Here is a 22,774-nt window from a genome sequence, read left to right as displayed (position 1 = left end):
TTGGAGAAAACTGCGACAGTTCCACTGGATGATGAGCCTGTTAGAGCGTTGCCGGGGAGGGTTCACTGTTGGGATTGTTTTTTATGCAGCTTTACTTCATCCAGACTCGCAGTGCCAATGTAGGAGCGGAGCTGGTCCGTGAGATGGTGAAGGTCGGTCTTGAGCGAATGAATGTATCCATGGAGTTCTTTAATCCCTTTAAAGGCTCTCTTCAATTCCTGCGACGCCTCAAATTTAAGTTTCGCCTCCCTTTGTGCGAGCATTTGTTCGGTTACCCATTTACTTGGTACATCTATGTTGGTATCGGGTGGGGGTCGCTTCTTTGATTTGGAGCGGCTGCGTCGAGCAGGCGGTGGCCCTGGTGACTTTGACTGGGCACGGGCTGGGGGTGTCCTGGCCTGATGGAGTCCTGCTCGTAACTTGAGTAGTTCGGCTCTGAGTTCTTGTATCTCTTGTTTGAGAATCTTGTTTTCGTGCACGATGGAATTAGTGTCCTCTTTTTGTGCTTGGGTGGTACTGTCGTTGTCAGGGCCTGCCACTGCATCGGCCCAGGTGACACCGGTTCTTGTTTTATATGGCCCCGTCTGACGCTCTGCTTGTTTGGCTGTGCGACTTGGGCACACGGGACTGATGGCCAGGTGGCCGGCTTCTTTGCATGCCGCACAGTAAGGCGTGGTTACGCACGCTGCCTCGGGAGAATGCTGTCGACCGCAATCTCGGCAGACAGCAGCTGATGGGCAGAATTTTGCCATGTGTCCGATTGTGTGACAATTAAAAAAGACCATGCGCTTGGGTCTGTACTCAGCTACCCGCACCAACTCCATGTAGTACTTGACAACACGGGGCATGACTGCAGAGTCAAAGGTGAGGACAGCACGGTCGGACTTGCCTATCTTTTGGACTTTGATAATTTCCGCCTGTTCACAGCGTAACCAACTCAAAATGGTCTCATTGCTTTCCGTGGGGTCGATGCGGATGACACCGCGCGATGTGTTTCTATTATGATCATAATAGAAACGAACGAAAGGAACGCGCGCACTTAAACAAGGCACCCGCTGGTGCAGCGTGTACCCTATCACGTGTTCTGTGACAAGCAGGTGGCATTATCGCTCTGTCAACAGTCACAGCCGAGTGAAGCAGCTGTTTGACTCTCGCCTACAAAATCGCGGTCGTAGCCGAGTGAGTAAGACGACTAACTCCGATCATCTACCAGACACAGGTTCAAATCCTGCCGGTGTCCATGATTTCTTTTCTTAATACTGGTTTACAGAGTTTTGTGAAATGCCGGAATCAACGAACGTCCACACAGGTTCACTGTTAAAATAAGCCTGTTCGTTATGGCGTGAGAAAGGTCACCAGGAGTGAAAAATGTGATGCTCATGAAGACGATGCTTACGAGATTTACGCGGGCGGTGATTTTACGCCATCCTGAAAGATTCGCGCAAAAGGCGCCCTCAAGGTATTGCTATTGTTGAAACGAAAAAAATAGCACACACGGCATATTCGAAGCGACTGTCTTTTGTCCGCCGCGGTAACTGCACGAAGGACTCGCGAATGGAATTTGTTTTAAACACGAACCACTATGCGCAGCTTATTATAAAAAAGTATCTGACGGCCAAGCGAGCCATATAAGTACGCCCGTGTTCACCAGTTTCGCTGCAGATCAAGCGTATGAACTGCATGTCCATCGGTTGCAGCAAATCGTGTGAATCGGACAAGGAGATACCTCAGCGAATGTTGTGGCTTCACCAGAACTTGCCCTGGAGGCAGTTTATGGTCGCCGAGGCGTTCGTGGTGGCGGCGATAACAGTCCTGGTCGCTCTCGGCACCATGGTGGCGCAAGCAGTGCTGGGCGACTACCCGCCGCCCTGTCGCACCCAGGCCTGCGACGAAGCCATGGGCCTCGTGCGCCGCTTCTCGCGCGCCTCCCGGCCTCCGTGCGACGGCTTCCACGACCACGTGTGCGGCCCGGGCCTCGCGGACGACGCGCTCTCCTTGCGGCTGGACCAGGTCGTCTCGGCCGCCCTCCTGGAGAGGGCCGCTGGCAGCAGACAGCGCGGAGGAGCAACCGTGGGCGCCTTGGACAAGGCTGCGCTCTTCTACGAAAGCTGCCACAGCCAGGTCTTGTCCCCGCTGACGGACTCGGAACCGCACCGCGAGATGGACCGATTCCTCCACGAAATCTTGCAGGTAACTCCGTACACAACTCGAGTTCCTCTGTATACATCTCCCGCAGGGAGCTAAGAGTTGCGCGACCCTTTTCCACGCGCCACCGTGATGACGTCACTCCAGTTATCCCTGCCGCGCCGAGAAGCCCCCGCTACGGATGCGTCGCCGCCACCGATGGGGGTGGCACCACGCCCCGGGGGTCCAGGAGCAGCTGCAGCAGCAACGTGGGCGACATCGAAGGAATCCAGCGTAGCCGCCGTCGGAAGCAACGTTACTAGAATAACGTTGGTCGGAAGCGTGGCAGCGTGGCTCCTGCGCGCGCGACGGGCGGCTTTCCCGCAGCAATACCGATAACAAGATGGCGGACGGTCGCGCAACACTTAGCTCCCTGCGGGAGCTATATAGAGGAATTCCACACTCAACGTATCACTTGCGCCCACTGGCGCATGCAAGTGGGGGCCGAGGGAGCCTCACCCCCCGCGAAATTTCCCGGTTCGCGGAGGAGGAAAGGCGGCAACAAGGGCCCTAGCTGATTCAGCCTATTGGTTCAATTAAGACGATCGAAAATAATTGTTCGTTCGCAAGAGACAACCCAACAAACTCGCGCAAATATGGACGTCTGTTCTGAAAACAGCTAGCCATGGCGATTCCGCTAAGTATAAACATTTATTACACACTGGCCTATAGTGTACCCCCAAAGGAATGCCGGAGTTTTTAGTGACTTTTAGTTGTTTTTTGCGGTGTAATTTTTTACCTTTTTTTCCTTCTTTTTTCCGGGTTTTACCCCCTCCGAAAGAAATCCTGCGTACGCCATTCTTGCGTCATTCGAAATTCCTCCACTAACACGTGTATGCACTTAAAGGGACACTGCAGTGATTGTAAACATTGCGAGATTAGGAGCGCAAAGTGTAGTCCGGTGTCCCTAGGCCCTGTTTCGACCACTCTGAGCGCGTTTACGCGAATTTATTTAGTAGCAAAATCAATTAAAAAATTCTGTCGTCCTCTCTGCAGCCTCTCCCATTTTCTGTGGCGTTTTCGTGTGACGTCAGGAGGAGAGGAGCTGGGAATTGGCTGCGCTACTGCACGGCTCGCCGACCTTCCAACAGAGTCAGTCAGCCTAGCGTTTCGTCCGCCGGCCACCGACGGGTCGGCGCAATTCGTTCGCTCAGTTGAAACGAAGCCAGGGAACGTTTGTGAATGAAAGAATGTGCCTTTCTATACTTTGTTAGTTTGTACACTGCATGAAGCTCCAAGTCAAGGTCACTTCACAAGAGCGCTGCACAAGCTCACATGCTACGCTTCGTTGGCTTGTACGCCAGTAAAAAAAATTTAAGGACACTTGAAGGCGGGAGAACAGTCAGCGAAGTCAATATAGGTACTAAGGAAATAAAATCAACTGATACTTCTACCGTACAGCGTAAAACTATGGTGCAGGAAGAACTTTTGTTGCGCTGGGCGAACAAGCACAGTGGTCAGCAGCACGACTACGCATCTGCGAATGCTTTTCCGTCTAATAAATGCAATTGCTAGACTTGAGATATTGTGAAAACTTGGGGGACGCTTACTGCACGAGCACAGCACAACAAAAAGTCGCCTAAGCTGCTTGGGATGCTAAAACTAAATAAAAGTGTAAATTGGTTACACATTGTATACCTTATATTTGCAAGGGCAGCAGCGCTCGCCCCGTGGATGAGTGGTCTCGCGCGCTAGGAATGTTTGAGTGGAAGTGTTTTGCAAGTCACGAGTTCGAATCCCCGAGGGAATATTCTGTTTTTTTAAGTTGACTTTTTTGTTTTCGGCGGATATTTTCATTTCTGAGTTCATCTTTTTTTGGGCCGTAGCGTTCATTGCTCCACGAACTAAATCACAGAACGCGCGCAGGCTGGCACTGGAGCGCTAGCGAGTTCTCGTTGGCGAGCTGTTGCCATAAGCACCGACTGTTTGCGGGCAGTGGGCACAGGCCAGAATCAACAGAGCCTTGGACTGGTGCGAACACAATTTTTACGATACGGGCATGAGTGAGGCAAGCTACAAATATGGGGGAAAAGCGCATGGCATTTGAGCGTGTGAGGGGACGCGGAGGGCGTTCATCCACTGCGTTGGCTTCGGCTAGTGATTGCTACGATTTGAGGACGTTCTGGGAGGCTTATTTAATGCTTTTTACAGCCGACAACATGGCAGAAGCGCGGTACGACGATTACTGATATATCGAGAATGCCCATCCAACGATGCTGTCGGATGTCAATCATGTTGTTTTACAGAACCGAAACCGAAACTTGTTTGAATGGTAACCTTGGACATCGCCCAATCACGGTGCCACCTCCTCCCGGCGTCACAGCTGGTGCGGCCGCCGCAAACCTCGCATGGTAGTTTTTCTTCTTTCGCGCTTTGTAAAACAATAACTGACTTGTCAACCGGATAAACGATGAACAGTGTGCTAATTTGAGCCAGTCTACGCATTGCAAGCAAAAACGGGAGATTGACAAGTACACTTCATTGTCCCATTAACGACTATCGATGCCAGCACGGATATTTTTTGCGTTACCGGTCTTGATATCGAAAGACGGGAAGTTGTGGCCGAAAGTACTTTCTGGTTACATTTTCGGGTTGATGACCGGCTTCAGGTTGACAAACGAGCGAAGTTAAGCAGCGAAAGCACGGAATAGGTCTCTCCCTTGCTAATGCATGGTCAAGTTGCCGGTTAAAGGCAAATCGCCCTTTTCGGTGGCCGTTGAGGTATAAGTGAGCTGGAGACTAAGAAAAGCGGCGCATAAAAAGTGAAAGGGCCTTGAGTGTTACGTTGGGCTTGATCCACACGTCTGATGTTGGGAACGGTATCTATATTGTGTTCCACTTCCACGTGTTTGCGCTTCAAGCAAATTGATGTTTGTACCTTAAAGGGCACTGACGAAACCATTTTGCATCTTTTTTATAGCTAATGCCCTATTTATCACATATGGGAGCCTCATTTGCTTTAGCGCGCAACGGTTGTTTAATTAGATACGTTTTTAATGCGGCTAGTCGCAGTTTCGGTTTCAGGGGTGCTACGAAAGGTAGGATTTTGATAAACAAAGCTGTCGACGTGAGTGTCGGACTGATATCGCAGAGCAGAGCTGCCGTAGAACTGTCGATTTCGCGTCGGCGGCACTTTCTGCTAATGTTCCTACGTACTCATCTCGTCAGCCGCTTAAGCGACCGTGGACGTGAGGCAGGCGCTGCGAGTGCGAATTGCTGCCGGGGCTAGAGAACAACGCGCGACGTTTCAAAGGGTGGGGAGACGCTCGCTGGGAGCAGCCGGCCGGTCTGCCTACAGGTCCGCCTACAGATGTTAGGCTTAACACTGCACCGGATATTTCATTGCAGCTCTCGTAAGCGGTGCCGATGACGATTTTCAAGACAATTTGCCATCACATCATTACCTCCTTCCTCGTATCTCCAGCTTTGTTTGCTCCGTGAGTGCCATTTAGTGGAGCGGTAACAAGCTATCACACGAACTACCTGCGCCTGCCTGCGCCACTTCGCGGCCGTGGCCGCCGCCCGCACAGCGACCGTGCTGGTGGAACAGCGGCCCATTGTGGCAAGCGCGGGCGAGCGACCAGAAAATGTCACCCTGAAAACAGAAAACCAAGGCACACTGCCAAGCTTCGCAGCTGCGAGGGCGAACGAGAGAGTAAGCGGCACCTGATGGACAAACTGAGAGCCGCCGCAATTCATTCAGTGGCTGTGCAGTGTAATGCCAATCGTGGTGGCTGCGCAGTTTCTTCACCCGCGGCAGATGCCGCTAGCTTAACGTCTGACGAACGCTTGTCACATTATCTGGCCGCGCTAGGAAGCTTCGTTTTCCCTCCTGTCTTATTCTTCCTCCGTGGTTGGTGGCATACGCGGCTCCCTCGGTGCGCCTGTCGTGTGCCCGGCGCGTTTTTGCGTCCAGTGTCAAAAAAGCAAAATAGAGCGCCTGGAATCGCTGTAGAACTTAGGTCGCGGCCAGCTGCCCAATGAACCAACGAAATCCCGGCGCCTCCGACGCCAACGATCGGATCGTTTGTATCTCGAAAGCAAAGCTGCGACCTACGGTCGGGGCGGCGAGACGGACAGAAAAACGCCGGCACTGCGGAAGAATCCAACACAAACTCGTGATGTGTTTGGATGGTGCTTATTCACTCAACATCCAAGTAAGTGTAGACCTCGCGAGGACCTCCGCTGGCTGTTTGGTTGAGTTACGTACATTTTAAAATTGATTTTAAATGCGTTCTAAGCTGCATTTGGTGTTGATATTTTGCAGATTTTGTATGCGTATTTACACCAATCTATCTCCCAAGTTATCTGGCCCGAAAATGTCTGTCAGGACGCCTTTAAGTAGAAGGCAATTACTCGCTTTCAAATTTACTTTACAAATGAGGCAAATATTCTTCGTAAAACGTTCTTCCTAAATAATTTAAACTGTTGTGTAGTTTTGTGGGAGCACTTTCACTCGTGCTAAAATTTGGACATTAATAGCGCCAAATGCTTTAAATGTACTCCCTTATTGTTGCCAAAACTCTTAGGATTGGCATGTGCAAGTGTACCTACGTACCTATTTCGCCCCTTGAGATAAAGTCCAAGTCATCATGAAATACTTGCAGCCATAATGATTATTATTTTTATTCTGTATTTATTACAACACAGAACACAGCCCACTCTAGTGAAACCCATCACATGGTGTCAGCAAAACGTAGCGTCTATGTAGTTTGTGCACATCTCAGTGTCGAGGTACGTCGCGCTGGAGTGCAATATTGAAAAGCTGTGATACGTAATGACTCTGTGGAGCCCTTTCTAACAAGACGCCTTCATCAGACAACCGATTACATAGAGAACCAGATGTTATGCTTGCAGCAACAACCGTACACGGTTGTTGCTGCCTCGGTTGTAGCCAAATCTGTCTCTAATGTAGCCCAATCGGTTGTAGCCCAATCTGACTAGGTTGTAGCCCGATCATGCGCGCGGCAATCATGATTGCCGCGCGCATGACTGGGCTACAACCGAGGCAGTCAGGTTTACGCTGGATGTCACTGTGGGGCTTTCAGCACGGGCGGTCCATGTTTAGACTTAATACGGAGGCCTACTGGTGGATGACCAGGAACGTGCAAGTGCAATAGAAGTACAGGGGCGGCACGCATGTGGGGCGTGGGTAACGCGAGCGCAGACCTCGCCGCCAGGAGAGAGCTCATTGTCTGCGCAGGGGGCGAGAGAACGGCCAGGTCAGGCTGGCTGCAGCTGCATTTGGTGGAAAACTGTACCTTGCTCGTCAAAACTGTGGCAAACAGAGGTTAATCGCCACACAAGCGAAAAAACTCGCCAGGCAGTCACAGCGGTCTTTTATTGAACCAACAGGTTGGTTGTCTATGTTTGTCTTCAGCGACAAGGCAGGAGACGGGGTTTAGGTGAACCTTGGACAGTTAAATTATACTCTAAACGCACTGCAATTGCGACGCAAGTCGAAATGTCATTTTTGCCTTTTGCGCAGTGACGCGATTGACAATAAAAATATAGAAGGGCTATAAGCCAACAAAGGTCTATTTTTCTTTCTTGCAAGCTACCAGTGCCCGAAATCGTCCGTGCGGCACAATCAGCGAACGGCACCCTACAGCTTCTTCTCCGACTCACTGTAATTCGTCATATCGAACTGGGCTTCACGGTGCGCCTTCAGGACCACATGCTTTACCTGTGCTCGGCCGGGTCTCTGCGGACACATCTGGGCGTCCAAAGAGCCGTGTTGGAGACGATGCTGACAACGGCACTCGCAGCTGCCTACTTTACCCTTCCTCCCGAGCACGTCGCTGAACTTCTCGTGTTCGACGACACCCTGTCTGGCCTCTTCTCAGAGGGCGTGGACACAGTGTTCGTGCCGCCCGAGCAGCTGTTCCAAAGCGTGCACCCAACAAGCGTGCAAGTATGGACCAAAGCACTCGGGGCGTTCGTCCAGACGGCGAACCTGGCTGATAGCCTGTCTCCGACCGCGGTTGTGCGCGTTCGAGGTCTCCGATTCCTGCGCCAATTTACGCGGTTCATTTTCAACGGAACGACAAGTCTAACGCGTGCTGCGTGGATGTTCTCTCACGCCGTCTTGCCATTCCTGGAAATCAGAGCTGCGCGTGATTCACACGAAGCTGGCATGGCGGCCACGTTTTGCTACCGGCAGGTGCAATCGTCTGTGTACGGCGTCGCGCTGGATGCGTTCGTCTGGACTGCCCTTGAGGCGTCTCCAGAAACGCCCACGGCCGTGACCTCCATGGTGGAGCAGTTGAGATCGCAGGCAGCTCGCAGTGCGTCGAGGCTTTTCGATGGCGACACTCTGACCGAAGCACTTCAGGTGAGGGCGTACTTGAAGTGCTATTTGCTCAGCGAATCACACCGTGTGTTGGACTACTTTTTTTGGTCAGGGGCACAGACAGTCGCTTTCTAGAAACACACCACGCAGAAAAAATTACGCCGTTTTGACTTAATAACAAAATATACAAAGCAGAACATGCGTGTTGCGTTTGTTGCCAGAATATTCTCCCGTTGAAAAAAGTTGCAAAGCGAAAACCTCGCTTCTTGAATAAAATAAATCCCCAAGACCACATCACCTCTATTGCAAAGTAAGGGTGCAGTGGCATACACGTTGCATTGTAAAAAGTCCGAGAAAAAAAGTCATGTACAAAACATTTCCACACTTTCTTCACGGCGTTTAAAGGGACCCTGCAACACTTTCGATAAGCGCTTTCACTCCTTCCTTCGCATCTAGAACTACTGCGAAAGTTATAGTTATCGCAGGCACGGAGCTCCACTGAGTAATTTGCTCGTTACACAAGATACGCCTTGCATTTCTGCTTTGTTTTTCTGGATTTTTGTAAGTTGCTATCGAAAACTGTTGCCGATACACGGCCTTAGTGCCGTAATTCGAGCCGTCGAAGAACGCCAACACCGGGACAGAAAGAAAAATTTTTTGAGCGAGTTTACAAATTATCTGAGGGGCATAGAGCAGTAAGGTTTGGCTGAGTTACTTTGCGACCCCCCATATCTAAGTACTGGGTGTGTTGGGTGACTACGCTCTGCAAGCATTTAAGATTTGAATAAAGTTGAAAGAAGACAGAACATACTGAATAGCGCAAAGAAACACACGCAAGAAAAATTAAACGGGACAGGCACGGGAGTAGCGCCTGTACCGTGTCCTCTTTCCTGCGTTTCTTCCCCCTACTCCGCATGTTCTCAGACCACAACCAACACACCCAGCGATACTTTCGTCTGTTGAAATAAGTGTTGCAGGGTCCCTTTAAGGAGAGAGAGAGAGCTTTTTATTAGAAGAAAGCAGAAAGGTCTGGAGGCGTGTATTCGCCTAAATGCTACTCTGCGGGAATGCGTTGAAGGGAATAAAGACCCTAAAGGAAGCAGGGTGAAAGAGAGGGGTAAAAAGGAATAGGTAAAAAATAATGTAACATGGAGTGTTCCGTGGGTCACGCAAAAGTCCAGGTGGTCTCACAGGATGACGACGCATAGTTCGACATTGTCTCTGCGACGCCGATGTCGTGTAATTAATCAAACAGCACATCTAACACTTCTCGCTGGGATGATGGAGATGACCATGGTCCAAGAAGAGCTCTCAATAATAAAAGTCCGTTGTTGAGGCACTTGATCTTGGCGAGGTTGTTCCTTTCCTGGTTCTACGCCGGACACTCTAATAAAATGTGCTCAACAGTTTCTGGCAAACCACAGTTATCACAGTAAGGCTTTGTGGTTTGACCGAGGCGATGTCGGTAGGAGTTCGTAAGTGCTGCGTTGAGGCGCAACCGGTGGTACAGCGTCACAAGTCGACGTGGGATTCGCTCTGGGAGCCTCATTCTCAGGTCAAAGTCTATATGATACAGAAAGGAGTGATGAGTTTCGGGGAAACACCAGAGGCAGTTTCGTTCCTCTGAGGCAAGCTGCTTCGCTAGCGCTGCAGCCTCACGCTTTGTAAGCCTACCCGCCGCGGTGGCTCGGTGGCCATGGTTTCCAATTGAGCGCAAGGACACGGGTTCGATTCCCTGCCGCGGTGGCTGCTTTTCTGATCAAGGCAAAAAGTGAAAACGAGCGTGTGTTCAAGATTTCGGCGCAGGATAAAGATCGCCAGGTGGTCAAAATTATTCCGGAGCCCTCCGCTACGTTTGCCTGCGGAGCGTCCGCGCGTTAAACCCCATAATCAATCAAATCAAGGAATAAAGCCTTGAACGCCTTAACGGTAAATACAAAATTTCCTTCGTTCTGTTGCGACTGACTGCGTGAGGGTGGCAACTTAAGTTTAGACGCTCAGCACTCAGAATAACATTTGGACACAAACTTTTTTATATTTTCTGACAAGCGTGCAAAAGCTCCTAGAGAAAAGCCTACATAAAGAAAAACTGCGTGATAATGGGGTGGCCAGAAACTCGAACTAGTATTCGTCTCGCTGTTATATAAGACGCATAAATATGACCATTCGAGTTGTGTGAGCTTTATAGTATGTCGTTGTGTTTAAACGCAGTTAATATTCAAGGGCTACAATTTTGTATAGTATGCCGTTGCGTTTTAACGTAGTTGTAAAGGGAATGTGGGTCAAATAAATGCCTACTATTTCCTCCTCCACCCCACAGTATCAACTCCGTAGGTTTTCCAAGAGCGGAATTTGCTTACTCGAAAAAAATTGGATACCCTAGGCATTCATACTAACTGCTAGATTATTTAAATAAGAGCTATTGATGCAACACACTGATATTCGGCACAATTTCGAACCTTGGCTCACTTGTTCTAAGCTACTACGGTAGCATAGAAATTTCTGTCTGTTCTGCGAAAGAATTCGTGATGTGTAAACAAGTAAACGATTGCTACATGTTACACAGTCAGTTGTTAATTTCTCAACCAAGGTTGGTGTTCAGCTATATGATTTTAACACAAAAGTGTTTTATTCCGTGATTCAGGAAGATTTTACTTACCTCATATCCGTCAGGAAAGTACAACAAAGCATGTTGTTGATGATGATGATGATGATTGATATTGGTTTCCTCTTCGTAGCGGGGTGATGACGTGTCATCACCCCGCTCAAGCGGAATCTAAAGGGTGCACCCCTGCACACAGGGTCTTCTTGCGGCGAAACAACCTTTAGTACTAAACAGTACATTATACTTAGGGTTGTTCGTTTTCGGATTTTATGTTTTAACACGACAGTGTATTATGCCGGGATAAACCGAGATTTCACTCAAGTCATATCCGTCGCGAAAATGACGCCAGTACACATTTGTCGAAGCGACCCGCCAGCAGGACGTCACCCACCAAGCACACCCACAAAACAGCCGCCGACCCACAAATCATGCTCACCTGCAGATTTCGCTGCACATTTAACTTTTGTGTTTTACCAATTCATAGAGTAATCAACCACAGTTTATTTCTCTACTGTGCCCTGCCCCCGCTTTCTCAGGCCATTGGGAGGATCCGCCTGATGCCGCTCCTGGTCCCCACGACTTCCCTGGACAGAAGGCGAGTCGAGACGCTGTACGCGGCCGTTCCAGTGCCTCCTCGGGACGGCTACTACCAGCACCGGCTGCTGCCTTTCTCGGTGCTCATCGACGAGTACCAGCTCAACGAACACCGCCTGTTCTGTCTCGAGGACGACCTCGGAGGAGTGTCAGTGCGCGACGACCGCACCCCGTGCCTCTTCCCCAGTGGCGTGGCGCAGCCGCTGTTCTACGTCGGCGCCGAGCCCTTCGTCAACTACCCCACGCTCGGCTTCCTCCTGGCCACCGCGTACGCGGACGCGCTCTACGAGGCACTCGGCAAGGCGCCTGCCCACTCGCAACCGGCGCAGCACTACGCGGCCACGCTGGCCTGCCTCCGCCGCCAGGTCGAAGCTGCGACGAACGCGACCCTCAGGGCCGATGACCCGAGACCCTCTGCGTTGTTCCGCCACGCGGGGGCGCTGCAGCTGGCGCACGATGCCTTTCTGAGCGCGGCCGGCTTCCGCGGAGGAGCGTTGCAGTGGCGCGCTTTTTTCGCCCGTCACTGCTGGCTCTGGTGTTCGGGCCACGTGCGAATGCCACGTTCGTCCGGGACCACGCTGGGTGCCAGAGACGCCTGCGACATGGCCGTGCGCAACGTGCTGGCCTTTTACGGCGCCTACAGCTGCTACCCGGAGGACTTCATGGGCAACGCGGAGGTGTGCCTCGTGTTCGGCGCTCCGCAAGACACTGACGAGTGAAGCTCGGTTGCACCTACCGTTTTTTTGTTGATTGGTTTACGTCCACTGGGCTTCTAGGCGACGATGGGGCGCTACGAATCGCTGTGCCCGGCTCTTTGCTTTCGTTTTTCTCTTAAGTGCACAGTTTACGTCGTCTTCGCACACCTGCTGGGAACTTCGGTATTACCCATCAAATGTTATTGCTCTTTGATCTATACTGTAAACTAATAACGCAACGTTTACGTTTTTCTCGCATGTGTGGTTTAAAACGACCTGCGTTTGTTTTGTTGTTTCTTGTTCTAAAGTACGACATAACAGTATTTCTCCCTTGTACTATTTCACTTGCCCAAATTTTGACCCTTTCTCAAAATACTTCCACTGCGCCTACTGGGGTGCTTTACCTCCTTCTGGTGAAAGCGACCAGATTTATAAGTGTTTGCTTCTGTGGTTGGCGGCGGAAAGGTTCAAAAAGTGTTCCCGAAAAGTACGCTGAGCCTTTAAATGCACCGCTATTTCTCAGCAACGAGCAGACGCACGAACATGAAGCACGGTAAAACTGTTTTCTCATGAATTACAAATTAGAACCATTGAATTAGTTTCGAATAAGGTTTCATTATTCAAGTTATTGCCTCGCCCACTTTCATGAACTTTGTCTTTGCGCTCTTTCACGCATCGGCGGGAATCATGGCTGCCAGCGCCGCTATGCTCGAGAACAAGTTAGGAACGGCAACAACTCATGTACGGTATCACTCCGCCTAAGCGACGGACCCGGGTGTCAACAAGCGCGGGTGTTTTGAAAGGAGATAGCTGTGAATGCGTGATATCGTCTGCCTCTACTCCCATAGCTTGTTTGTCATCGCTGCAGCAGTTTATAAGCACAGTAAGTCCCAAAAAATCAGGGAAACGGCTCGTGCCATGTTAAGAAATGTGGTCAATGCCTCTTTCACAGGAATTGGTAAAACATGAATCTGAAATGTGCCTTCACAGAAGCCTTTATTGTGTATCCATATGAACTTGCACACCCCTATTTATATTACGTCGGTATGGCACCGTTAGACGCATCAACGTTAGGCACTGGTATGCACGCGCCGGGACATTGCGTAAATCCGACTGAAATCACAGCCCTTTGAAAACCATGCGAACGAAAACGGAACCGAAACCGAAAGCAGTAGTAGGTGTCCCGCGTACACGAAGACGCTGGCATCGAGGCGCCAACCGTCGGCTCTCATTTGTGCCATGATGAACTACTTCGCTTCACTTCTCCTAGACGGCATCTGAATGAAGAAAGTAATGGGAAAGATATAAGGTGCGTTCGTAGACCTACTTGCGCTTGAATTCGTAGCGCAGTGGGCAGAGCACTGCGTGTCTCCCGTTGCGGCGAGAGAGTTCGTGGCTCGAATCCGGGCGCAGCCGCGTCAGTGGAACTTTTTCTGGTGACGTCATTTCCGTGCCGGATATGACGCAGGTTAGATCTTAAACCCCGGGCACAAAACACTTTTGTGTCAAAATACTCCCAGCAACGCATTACTTGCGCCACGCGGAGTAACATCGTGGCGATGAGGCACAGCGGCAACTTCCGTTGCCGTTCTGAAGTTGTTCCCGAGTATAATCCCCTTATTTTGGATTCTGATTTCCCGCATCCGCGTCAACAAAACTGTTGTGACTTGAACGATGCAATGCAGTGGTAGTTGACAAGCGAAGACTACAGACAACCCATTGCCGGATAGCGTTTACCTAAGTACGGCACGACGATTGCACGCCTTTGGCCAATGCGTCTTTGTCAGACACGCTGGCGGGACGTGCTACTGTGCCGCGACTTTTGTTTGGATGGTACAACAGAATTCAAAGCAGGGCTAACAAATAAAAAAAAGAAAGTCAACACACTGCGCCGTGTGTTTGTTTTAACAGCAAAGCAGTTTAGCAAATCGTATTTTTTCGTGCACACAGTTAAAAATACGTAGAAAATGCGGAGCGACCGCCCGCCAGTTGAAAAAACGTTGTTTCCTCTTCCATGGGAACCGATAAAGCACGAAAGTGAAATGTGCCTACGCCAGAGCAGTTGAACGTTCAGTGTACATCGATATGAACTTGCACACCGCTATTTATATTTCGTCGGCATGTCACCGTTATACGCATTAAAGTTACGCCGGAGCATTGCATAAATCCGACTGAAACCACAGGCGCTCGCAAACCGTCGGTGCGAACGAAATAAAACGGGTTGTCAGCGAATCGTTTGCTGAACACATGGTCCGCTGCAGCGAAAGGAGCAGTGGACCATGTCACGAGCGCGACATCCGCAAGTCGGCGTCGATCATACTCTGTGGTCGTTGCCTAACAGGCTTCGCCGCAGGTTACGCTGCGCGTCCCCCGTACACGTAGGCACTGGCATCGAGACGCCAACTGTCGGCGCTCATTAGCGTCGTGATGCACTACTTCGCTTCACCTTTCCTGGACGGCAGCACCATCTGAAGGGACGGATATAGGGCGCATTTGTCGTCCAGTTCACGTGTCTGTTTATAGCGCAGTCGGAAGCGCGTTTCGCACCTCCCGTTGCGGCGAAAGTGTTTATGGTTCAAATCCCGGTGCAGCCCGTCAACTCTCGTTTTTCAGGCGATGTCATTTCCGTGATGGAATGACGTCAGTCAGATCTTGGTGGACAGCGGCATTAAAACATTTTCTTGTTAAAAACCAAGAAAATGCTGAGCGCACGTGTGTGCGTGCCTCGTGGCTAACGCCCCTAAATTTTAGGATCCTTACTCGTCAGGACCGCCAAGCGCCCCTGGCGTACGTTTGTCAAACAAGCCCATTGCCCAAAAAACTCAAGCGTTCGCCGTAATCGTGGCAACACTTGCTCGGGACTAGAAAGACACGCCATAGCGTACGCCCCTCCGAGGTAATGTCCAATGATTATCACTTCCAGAAAAAATGAAGGAAGTTCATACATAAAGCGGCAATGATGGAGTAAAGGTCGTTGCAGCAGCGAAGAAGAAGCAAATTGGCTGCAATCGCGAACATAAACTTTCGGATGGGCCTGAAGATTGCGTACAGCTTCGTTACCTTCATGGCTTACGCGTGACTGTGAGCTTCATTCTTTTTTTCGTTATTAGTCCTACGGCGATAGAATGTTGGTCCATCACACAAGCCTCATCCTGTAATCGGTCTCACAACCTATAGCCATCTGACACCCCACCAAAGGATTATAAGATCGACTGTCGCACTCTGCGTCTTCCTTGAGCTGCTAAAGACAGTGAGTGAGTAAAGACTTTATTGAATCTTCTGCTGTGGTGTCCCTAATGAAGCACCATGACGCGGCCTACGTCATCCTGTCAAAGACCCTTTACTTGGCAGCCGCCTCTCTACTCCCCTCGAGGTCCTTCAGGCGCCCCTGAATGGGGGCCGAGCCCTCTCGGCTTTCGACCGGCTTCTGCCTTTCAAGGGCCGCCAGGATCAGCTGGACGGCCTGGAGTTGGTCGTTCTTGTCGTTGCTCCGCGCCGCAGCCTCGAACCACGGCGGGATCATTGTTGCTGTTGCCGCTTCGCTGGGCCTTCCCGTACGGTCCCACAGCAGGTGGGCCGCAGTGGCACGCGCACTGTGACACACCTTGCACGTGTCGTCCTCGTACTGTTCGGGGCACATGTGTTTCAGAATGACCGGGGTCAGTAGCGAACCCGTCTGCATCTTTCTGAACACCACCGCATGTTCCCGAGTCAGACTCGAGTCGGGCGGCGCCATTCTCCTTCTGCTTAGCCTGTAGTGCTTCGTTTTTTCGTTATATGTGGCCAGCCTATCCTTGGTCTCCCCCCACCATTTTGCAGACGGGTTCGCTACGGCCGCGCGGCCTGTTAACTCTCGCGCGTTGGAGTTCGCCGTCTCGTGGTGGTTTTGGTAACGTTCCGAGACTGTGTTCCGTTCCGAGACTGTGTTCCCGGTGTGGGCCGGGAACCACTTTAACTGTCACTTCTCTGTTTTGGCTGTGGATATGTAAGACTATTGCACGGCTTCTGTTTCACTTTGCCCGGGTGGCTGAATCGAGTCACAGATAGACAGACAGACCAAAATTTCTTCGTTCAAGTGGCCCAAGATAGATTATCGTCTCTAAAACAAACGCATAATCTCTGAAAGCACACCACCACATCAACACGCATTCACGCACTTGGCACAATGTACACAGACACCAAGTTAGGTCACCCGATATACAGCACGTGTTGGAAAAAAAATATATCGCTCTTTGGGACAAGGTGATTGACGCCCGGCTCACACATCTGCTACCCTGCCTTTCAATTTCTTGTGCTTCAATTATTTCTCGCGTTGCTTGGTTTCCGCTTCTTCTTATCACATCGCACATGCTAAACTGAGGTTTGCAACTGCAAGATTTGCAATGCAGGGCTAAGAACCCATCATTCCTTTATTTGACGTGGCTGTCGTGCTCCCTCAATCGGTCATTGAGGAATCTGCCAGTTTGACCGACATAAACTGACCCACATTTCTTCAGGGGATACAATAAACCACACGCTCCACTAATGGGACGTACTGCACACGATACTTTATGTGGCACCCAATTGGTTCTTCGCACCTGTCTTTGTAGTGTCTTCGACGAATTTCACGAGCTTGTGGGGAGCGCTAAGCGCTACCTTGACGTGTCCATGGTTAGCAATCTTTTAAACAGTGAGACAAGACGTGAATGTGCAGAACCACGGCAAATTTTTTCCTCTCACTCTCGTAAACAGGCTGGTCATGCGCATCCCTATGATGACAATATTTCACGTTCCTGAGAATTGCTTCCATCACCGATACGACCAGGTAGTGTAGCTAGCCATCCGATTGCATCCGTCTGACTTGTTCGTCCAAGGCAGTTTGCACGGCAGGGTGGAAAAGCGGCTTGTTGGAGCGAGGCTTGTACTGCAAACACACGTTTCGCATCTAATGCCATGGTCAAATTCAAAAATCTTATTGATTCATTCTCCGGAACCTCATGAGTAGCATCCAGAGGAGCTAAGCCTACCTTCAACAGATTAGGTGCTTCAGAGTCGCATGTATCAAATGTTTCCTTACTATATTCCAGAAGCACAAGAAAATCGTCCACGTAACGAAACACCTTTGCCACCCCTGCAGATTCCATACGCGCCGACAACAACGTATCACACTTTGCAACCCCCATGCATTTACTAGGTATAGGGGCGATTCAGGAACCAATGCAAATGCATTATTTTTGCCACCGTTCCAGGTAGCAGAGGTGGATATCAGGTTGCTAAAAGTTACAAAAAATTGCTAACACTTAACCCAGACCCATTTTTAAACGCAATACATACCACCAAGATGGACTACGCGTTCTTCAAAACTAGAAAGAATCAAGTCATGTGTTTCCGAATAGTAGAATACCTTTACATCTACTGAAAAAACCTGGAAACTCCGGTCTAACGACGACCTTTGTGACCTTTATTTGTGACGTTGATGTTGTGAACTTTATTTGTGACGTTATTTGCAACGACGATGAACGCTAGGAATTTTCTTGGGTTTTTTTAACTGCTGTGTGATCGCCGCAATCTTGGCCAATCTTCCTAAGTGGGTATGCTTGGCTTGACACACGCGTGCAGGACACGCTGGGCGGTTGTCGTGAGGCACGCACACACGAACGCTAGGCATTTTCTTGGTATTTTCTACTGCCATGCGGTCGCCGCAATCTTGGGCAACCTCCCTAAGTGGTTTGTCTTAACAAACGTGACGACCGCCCAGCGTCCCTGGGTGGTCGTCACGAGGCCCGCACACACTAGCGCTAGGCATTTTCTTAGTATTTTGAACTGCGGACACAAAAAATTACGATTTGCTAAACAGCTTCGCTGTTAAGAACAACGAACACACCACGTCACGTACAAAATCCGCTGACGACGACATGGACGATCGCAAGTTCGGAAAGTTTTGCTGTGAATGTCACACGGTTTCCCAGCACATCACAATGGTAAAAACGGTTTATGAAGCACAAGGCACAATTTCGTCACTGTCACCACCACCCACAGCCCAGCAATGGGTTACGTGGTTACACGGTAGCACAGCTCAGAGAAACTCTATGGCATAGATACACTACCACAGCTAGAGCCACTAAATGAGAACGTAGTATATTTAGTTACGCTAACCACAGCTGATAAACTACACGGCACTTTTCTTGGCCCCGCGGTCGGCTAGGCTAAAGCGTGACTTCGCAGTGGATGCGGGCGTTGACATACAGATTTTTTGACGCCAAACAAAATCGTATCAAAATTTGAAAGTTGGACTAGCAAATCACAAAGTTCATTTGTGATAGCCAAATTGCTATCACTGTAGCTATAAAGCGTGTAGCGGATGGGATAGCACCGCACCCTCTACGGCTCTCAGACGCCCTTTAAGGCCACGCCCTCTCTGTGGAGGATACGAAACGGAATAATGCAGCCCGGAACGAGTCTGCCAGCAAGCCTTTGTCCGCCGGGCTCTCGAATCAGCGTGGTCGCGAGGCCTACTGGCCTAAGGAAGCTTCCCACCCCTCTTATCCCTCCCCCTTATCTCCAACAAAGCGTTCTCCATTACCACCACAGTTGTTGTAGAAAACGTTTCTTAGGAAAAAAGGGAAAGCGAGTTGGGTTTAGTTGAGCATTGGGTGGCCATTTTATTCCGGCAGGCCGCGGGCTGTGGCTGCAGTCTTCGCCCGGAGAATCAGGGCTTCCTGTTCCTCGAGCTGGCTACAGTAGAGTTCCTCTATATAGCTCCCTTAGGGAGCTAAGAGTTGCGCGACCCTTTTCCACGCGACGCCGTGATGACGTCACTCCGCTTATCCACGCCGTGCAGAGAAGCCTCCTCTACGGCTGCGCCGCAGCCGCCAACGCGAGCGGCACCGCACCCCGTTTGATTCCCGGCCGTGGCGGCCGCTATTTTGATGAAGGCAAAAAGTAAAAACGCCCGTCTGTACGAAATTTCGGCGCAGGTTAAAGATCACCAGGCGGTCAAAATTAATCCGGAGCCATCCACTGGGGCGCTCCTTATTGCCTACGTTGTCATATCATGTAAGTTGTGGTGTCTATTTCTTTCTGTGGCACAAACTGAGTTGAAATTCAAGCGTGTGTTTCGTCTCCTCTTTAGCTTTGTCCCTGGCCTAATGTTCGCTAGTACGGCGAATTAATTGGTTGGACAGTTACACAGAGTGCTGGCCAGCGTTAGCTGGCTGGCGCACCACGCCGGAATGACGCGGGCTAATCCTGGAGATCAAGAAATAGCCGACGCTAGGCGAACATCGATGACGATGATAGTAGGTTACGTTACCAGACTGGCTTTTCTCAACGGTTTATTAGTATTAGTTCGTTCTCTCATTAGGTGCTAGCTGTATCGGCCACGTAAAGAAGGAAATCAACTCCTATGTACGATTTCATTTCGGCGACTGGAAGGCGTGTTTTGAAGGCGAAAGCTATAGATCATTATGTTTCAACGTCCCGTTGTGAGCTACAGAAGTGGTAGTTTAGGTTGTTTATTGATTGGAGAAGTTGGGAGCAAATGTGCGCCCGGCTATTCCACTTCACCAATAAAGGTTCATAGATCCGGCTATACAAATCAACTGGTCACGATAATTTTCGTGAGTACTAGTAGTTGTCTATATCCTCCTGGGTTCACGGATTGACGGTAAAAAGTTAAAACGCCACCCAATACTTTGACGCTGTTCCCGTTGAGGCAAAAAACACACTCAACGCACGAACAACCTTACTTTGAAGACCCGCATTAGGCCATGGTCCTAGTGAAGATGCTAAACACATCACACGACGGTTATCTAATGGCAGTTTGTTAGAGAGAGCGCGTATTTGTCGGGAATATAATGGGTAATCTAACATCACTTGGGAAACATCTTCCTCGGGCGCTCCGCATGCGCATGATTGTGAGTTTGCACAACAAATTTTTAACAGAAAGGAATTTGTATAGGCAACGCCCAATCGCATACGATGAAACAGAGTTTCCACTTTTCGGGGCGGCTCCAGATTCAGTCTAAACTGTAAGGCTGGGTCTATTGCGTACAGCAATGATCGCTTCGTGTCCTGATCAAGCCACGCCTCTGCGGACCGTTGCTCGCTCAGTTTCCGCATGATAATCCTTATGTCAGCAGCGAGGAGAGGAACGGTGAGCTCGTCGCCGTGGCCGGGCATGCCCCTGTTTTGCGAGTCTGTCTGCTCTTTCATTTCCTTTTACCCCCATGTGGCTCGGTACCGATTGGAAATCTACGACATGCCCTTTATCATGGGGTGTTTGAAGATGTTCAGCATTCGTAAGATTCAATTTTCGGTACACGTTTCTGGCCTGAATGTTTGATAGGAGCAGAAGTGCTGGCTTTGAGTCTGAGCAGACAATCCACCCAGCACATTGCTTCCTTGCCTCAAGGTTGTGCTGTGAGGTACAGGAAACAGCGTTTCCGCAAAGCTGGAGGGCAGCACCGGATGAAGTTTTCGAGAAAGGGTGGCGAATAGCGGTTGATGAGTTGAGCAAAAGGGCAAAGGTGGCGTGGTAGGAGCGTAGAGGAAAAGGGCAATCGTAAAGCCGGTAGAGACAGGACCTTGGTATAGTGAACTGAGGATGACTATGGAAGTGCAACACCACGTTCTCTAGGTGGCATAGGGAAATGTCATCAACAGCGCAGTAGGCGGGCAAGCGCAGGAGCGCCGCTGAGACGCGGGATAGAAAGGTCAAGGGCGACTCCTGTATATGTTCTCGAAACGGCGGCAGCACGCTCGTGGGATCGGACCTTCACTCCACATCGCTCAAATGTTCTAGTTCACCTTAAAATCTCCGTGGGTGGCGCCTCACCAGGTCCAACTATCCTTTCACCTTCAAATTCGAAGAACATTCGAAGCATATGCCACAATCTTTTTCGTTGTATCCTCCTTGTCCCTGCGTATTCTCTCTGGTTATTTTACTGCTTTTCATTTTAGTTCAAATTCTTACCTACGTTCTGGCCAATCCTACACTGTTGGTATGTGCCACCAGGGGAAACTAGAAGTAGGTGTGTCGCTCATATAGAAACATCACCATCATCATTACCATCAGGAGGAGAGCAGCGGCGAGAAAATGAAACTGAACAACAGCAACAGAGCTTCCACAGACCAGTTGGAAGTCAATGGTTAGGCATCGTGCTCTTATCCAACTCCATACGCCAAGTTGCAATGGCACTGACGTCAACAACAGGCCGAGAGCTCTCAGCAAACCTTAGGCCATTCGAGATGTGTGGGCCTCGAACCTGGACGGAGCCCGACACCAACATGTACCTCGCCCCGCAGCTACGTAAGCCAGAGCCCCAATGAAAAGGACATCAACAACGGGAGGAAGCTGTCGCCGAACCCGGGGCCATTCGAGATGTGCTGGCCTCGAACCTGCACGAAGAGCACAGCGCAATGCCCCTCGCCCAGCGACTTCATACCCACAGCCCCAAAGGCAATAACATCAAAAAGGAGCCGAGAGCTGCCACCAAGCCCTGGGCCATTCGATATGTGTGGGCCTCAAGCCTGGACAAAGACCCCGACAGCCCCATGCACATCGCCCAGTAACTCCGTACGTCGCAGTTCCAACCGAAATGACGTCAAGAACGGGCCGAGAGCTGTCGCCGAACCGTGAGCCATTCGAGATACGTGGGCCTTAAACCTGAACGAACAGCCCGACAGCCACATGCACCTGTCCGAGCAACTCCGTACCTCAAAGCCCCAATGGCGATGACGTCAACGAAGTACCGGGAGCTGTCGCCGAACCATGTGCCATTCGAGATGTGTGGGCCTCAAACCTGGACGACGATCCCAACAGCCCCATGCACCTCGCCTAGCAACTGCGCACGCCACAGCCCCAAAGGCAATGAAGTCAACAACAGGCTGAAAGCTGTTGCCCAACCCGGGGACATTCGAGATGTGTGGGCCTCGAGCTAGAACGACGATCCCGACAGCCTCATGCACTTCGCCTAGCAACTGCGTACGCCACAGCCCCAATGGTAATGAAGTCAACAGACCGAGAGCTGTCGCCGAACCCGGGGCCATTCGAGATCTGTGGGCCTCAAACCTGGACGGCGATCCCGACAGCCCCATACACCTCTCCTAGCAACAGCGCATGCTATAGCACCAACGGCAAGGACGTATCAACGGGCCAGGAGCTGTTGCCAAACCCGGGGTCATTCGCGATGTGTGGGCCTAGAAGCTAAACAAACAGCGCGACAGCCCCATGCACCTCGCCCAGAAAATGCGCCTGCCATAGCCCCAACAGGAACGACGTATCAATGGGCTGGGAGCTGTTGCCGAACCCGGGGCCTTTTGAGATGTGTGGGCCTAGAACCTGGATGAACAGTGCGACAGCCGCATGCACCTTACCCAGAAACTGCGCCCGCCACAGCCACAACAGCGATGGCGTACTGTTGC

The 22,774-nt window shown here is 50.6% G+C and overlaps 1 protein-coding gene across 1 annotated transcript; it reads left to right on the top strand.

The window, feature by feature from the left end:
* The first annotated feature begins 1,680 nt into the window (after window positions 1-1,680).
* On the top strand, window positions 1,681-12,658 carry LOC144168150 (uncharacterized). The gene is made up of 3 exons (XM_077697196.1): window positions 1,681-2,190; window positions 7,742-8,518; window positions 11,618-12,658. The coding sequence occupies exons 1-3, from the start codon at window positions 1,681-1,683 to the stop codon at window positions 12,392-12,394; spliced, it is 2,064 nt and encodes a 687-aa protein (XP_077553322.1). The 3' UTR covers window positions 12,395-12,658.
* Window positions 12,659-22,774: the final 10,116 nt, after the last annotated feature.

Source organism: Haemaphysalis longicornis, unplaced genomic scaffold, assembly GCF_048455015.1.
Source record: "Haemaphysalis longicornis isolate Haplotype H1 unplaced genomic scaffold, Haemaphysalis longicornis Haplotype H1 scaffold_2, whole genome shotgun sequence".
In the NCBI taxonomy this organism is placed as follows: domain Eukaryota; kingdom Metazoa; phylum Arthropoda; class Arachnida; order Ixodida; family Ixodidae; genus Haemaphysalis; species Haemaphysalis longicornis.
The sequence above is the reverse complement of the archived record's forward strand: the minus strand, read 5'-3'. Positions and strand labels throughout refer to the sequence as shown.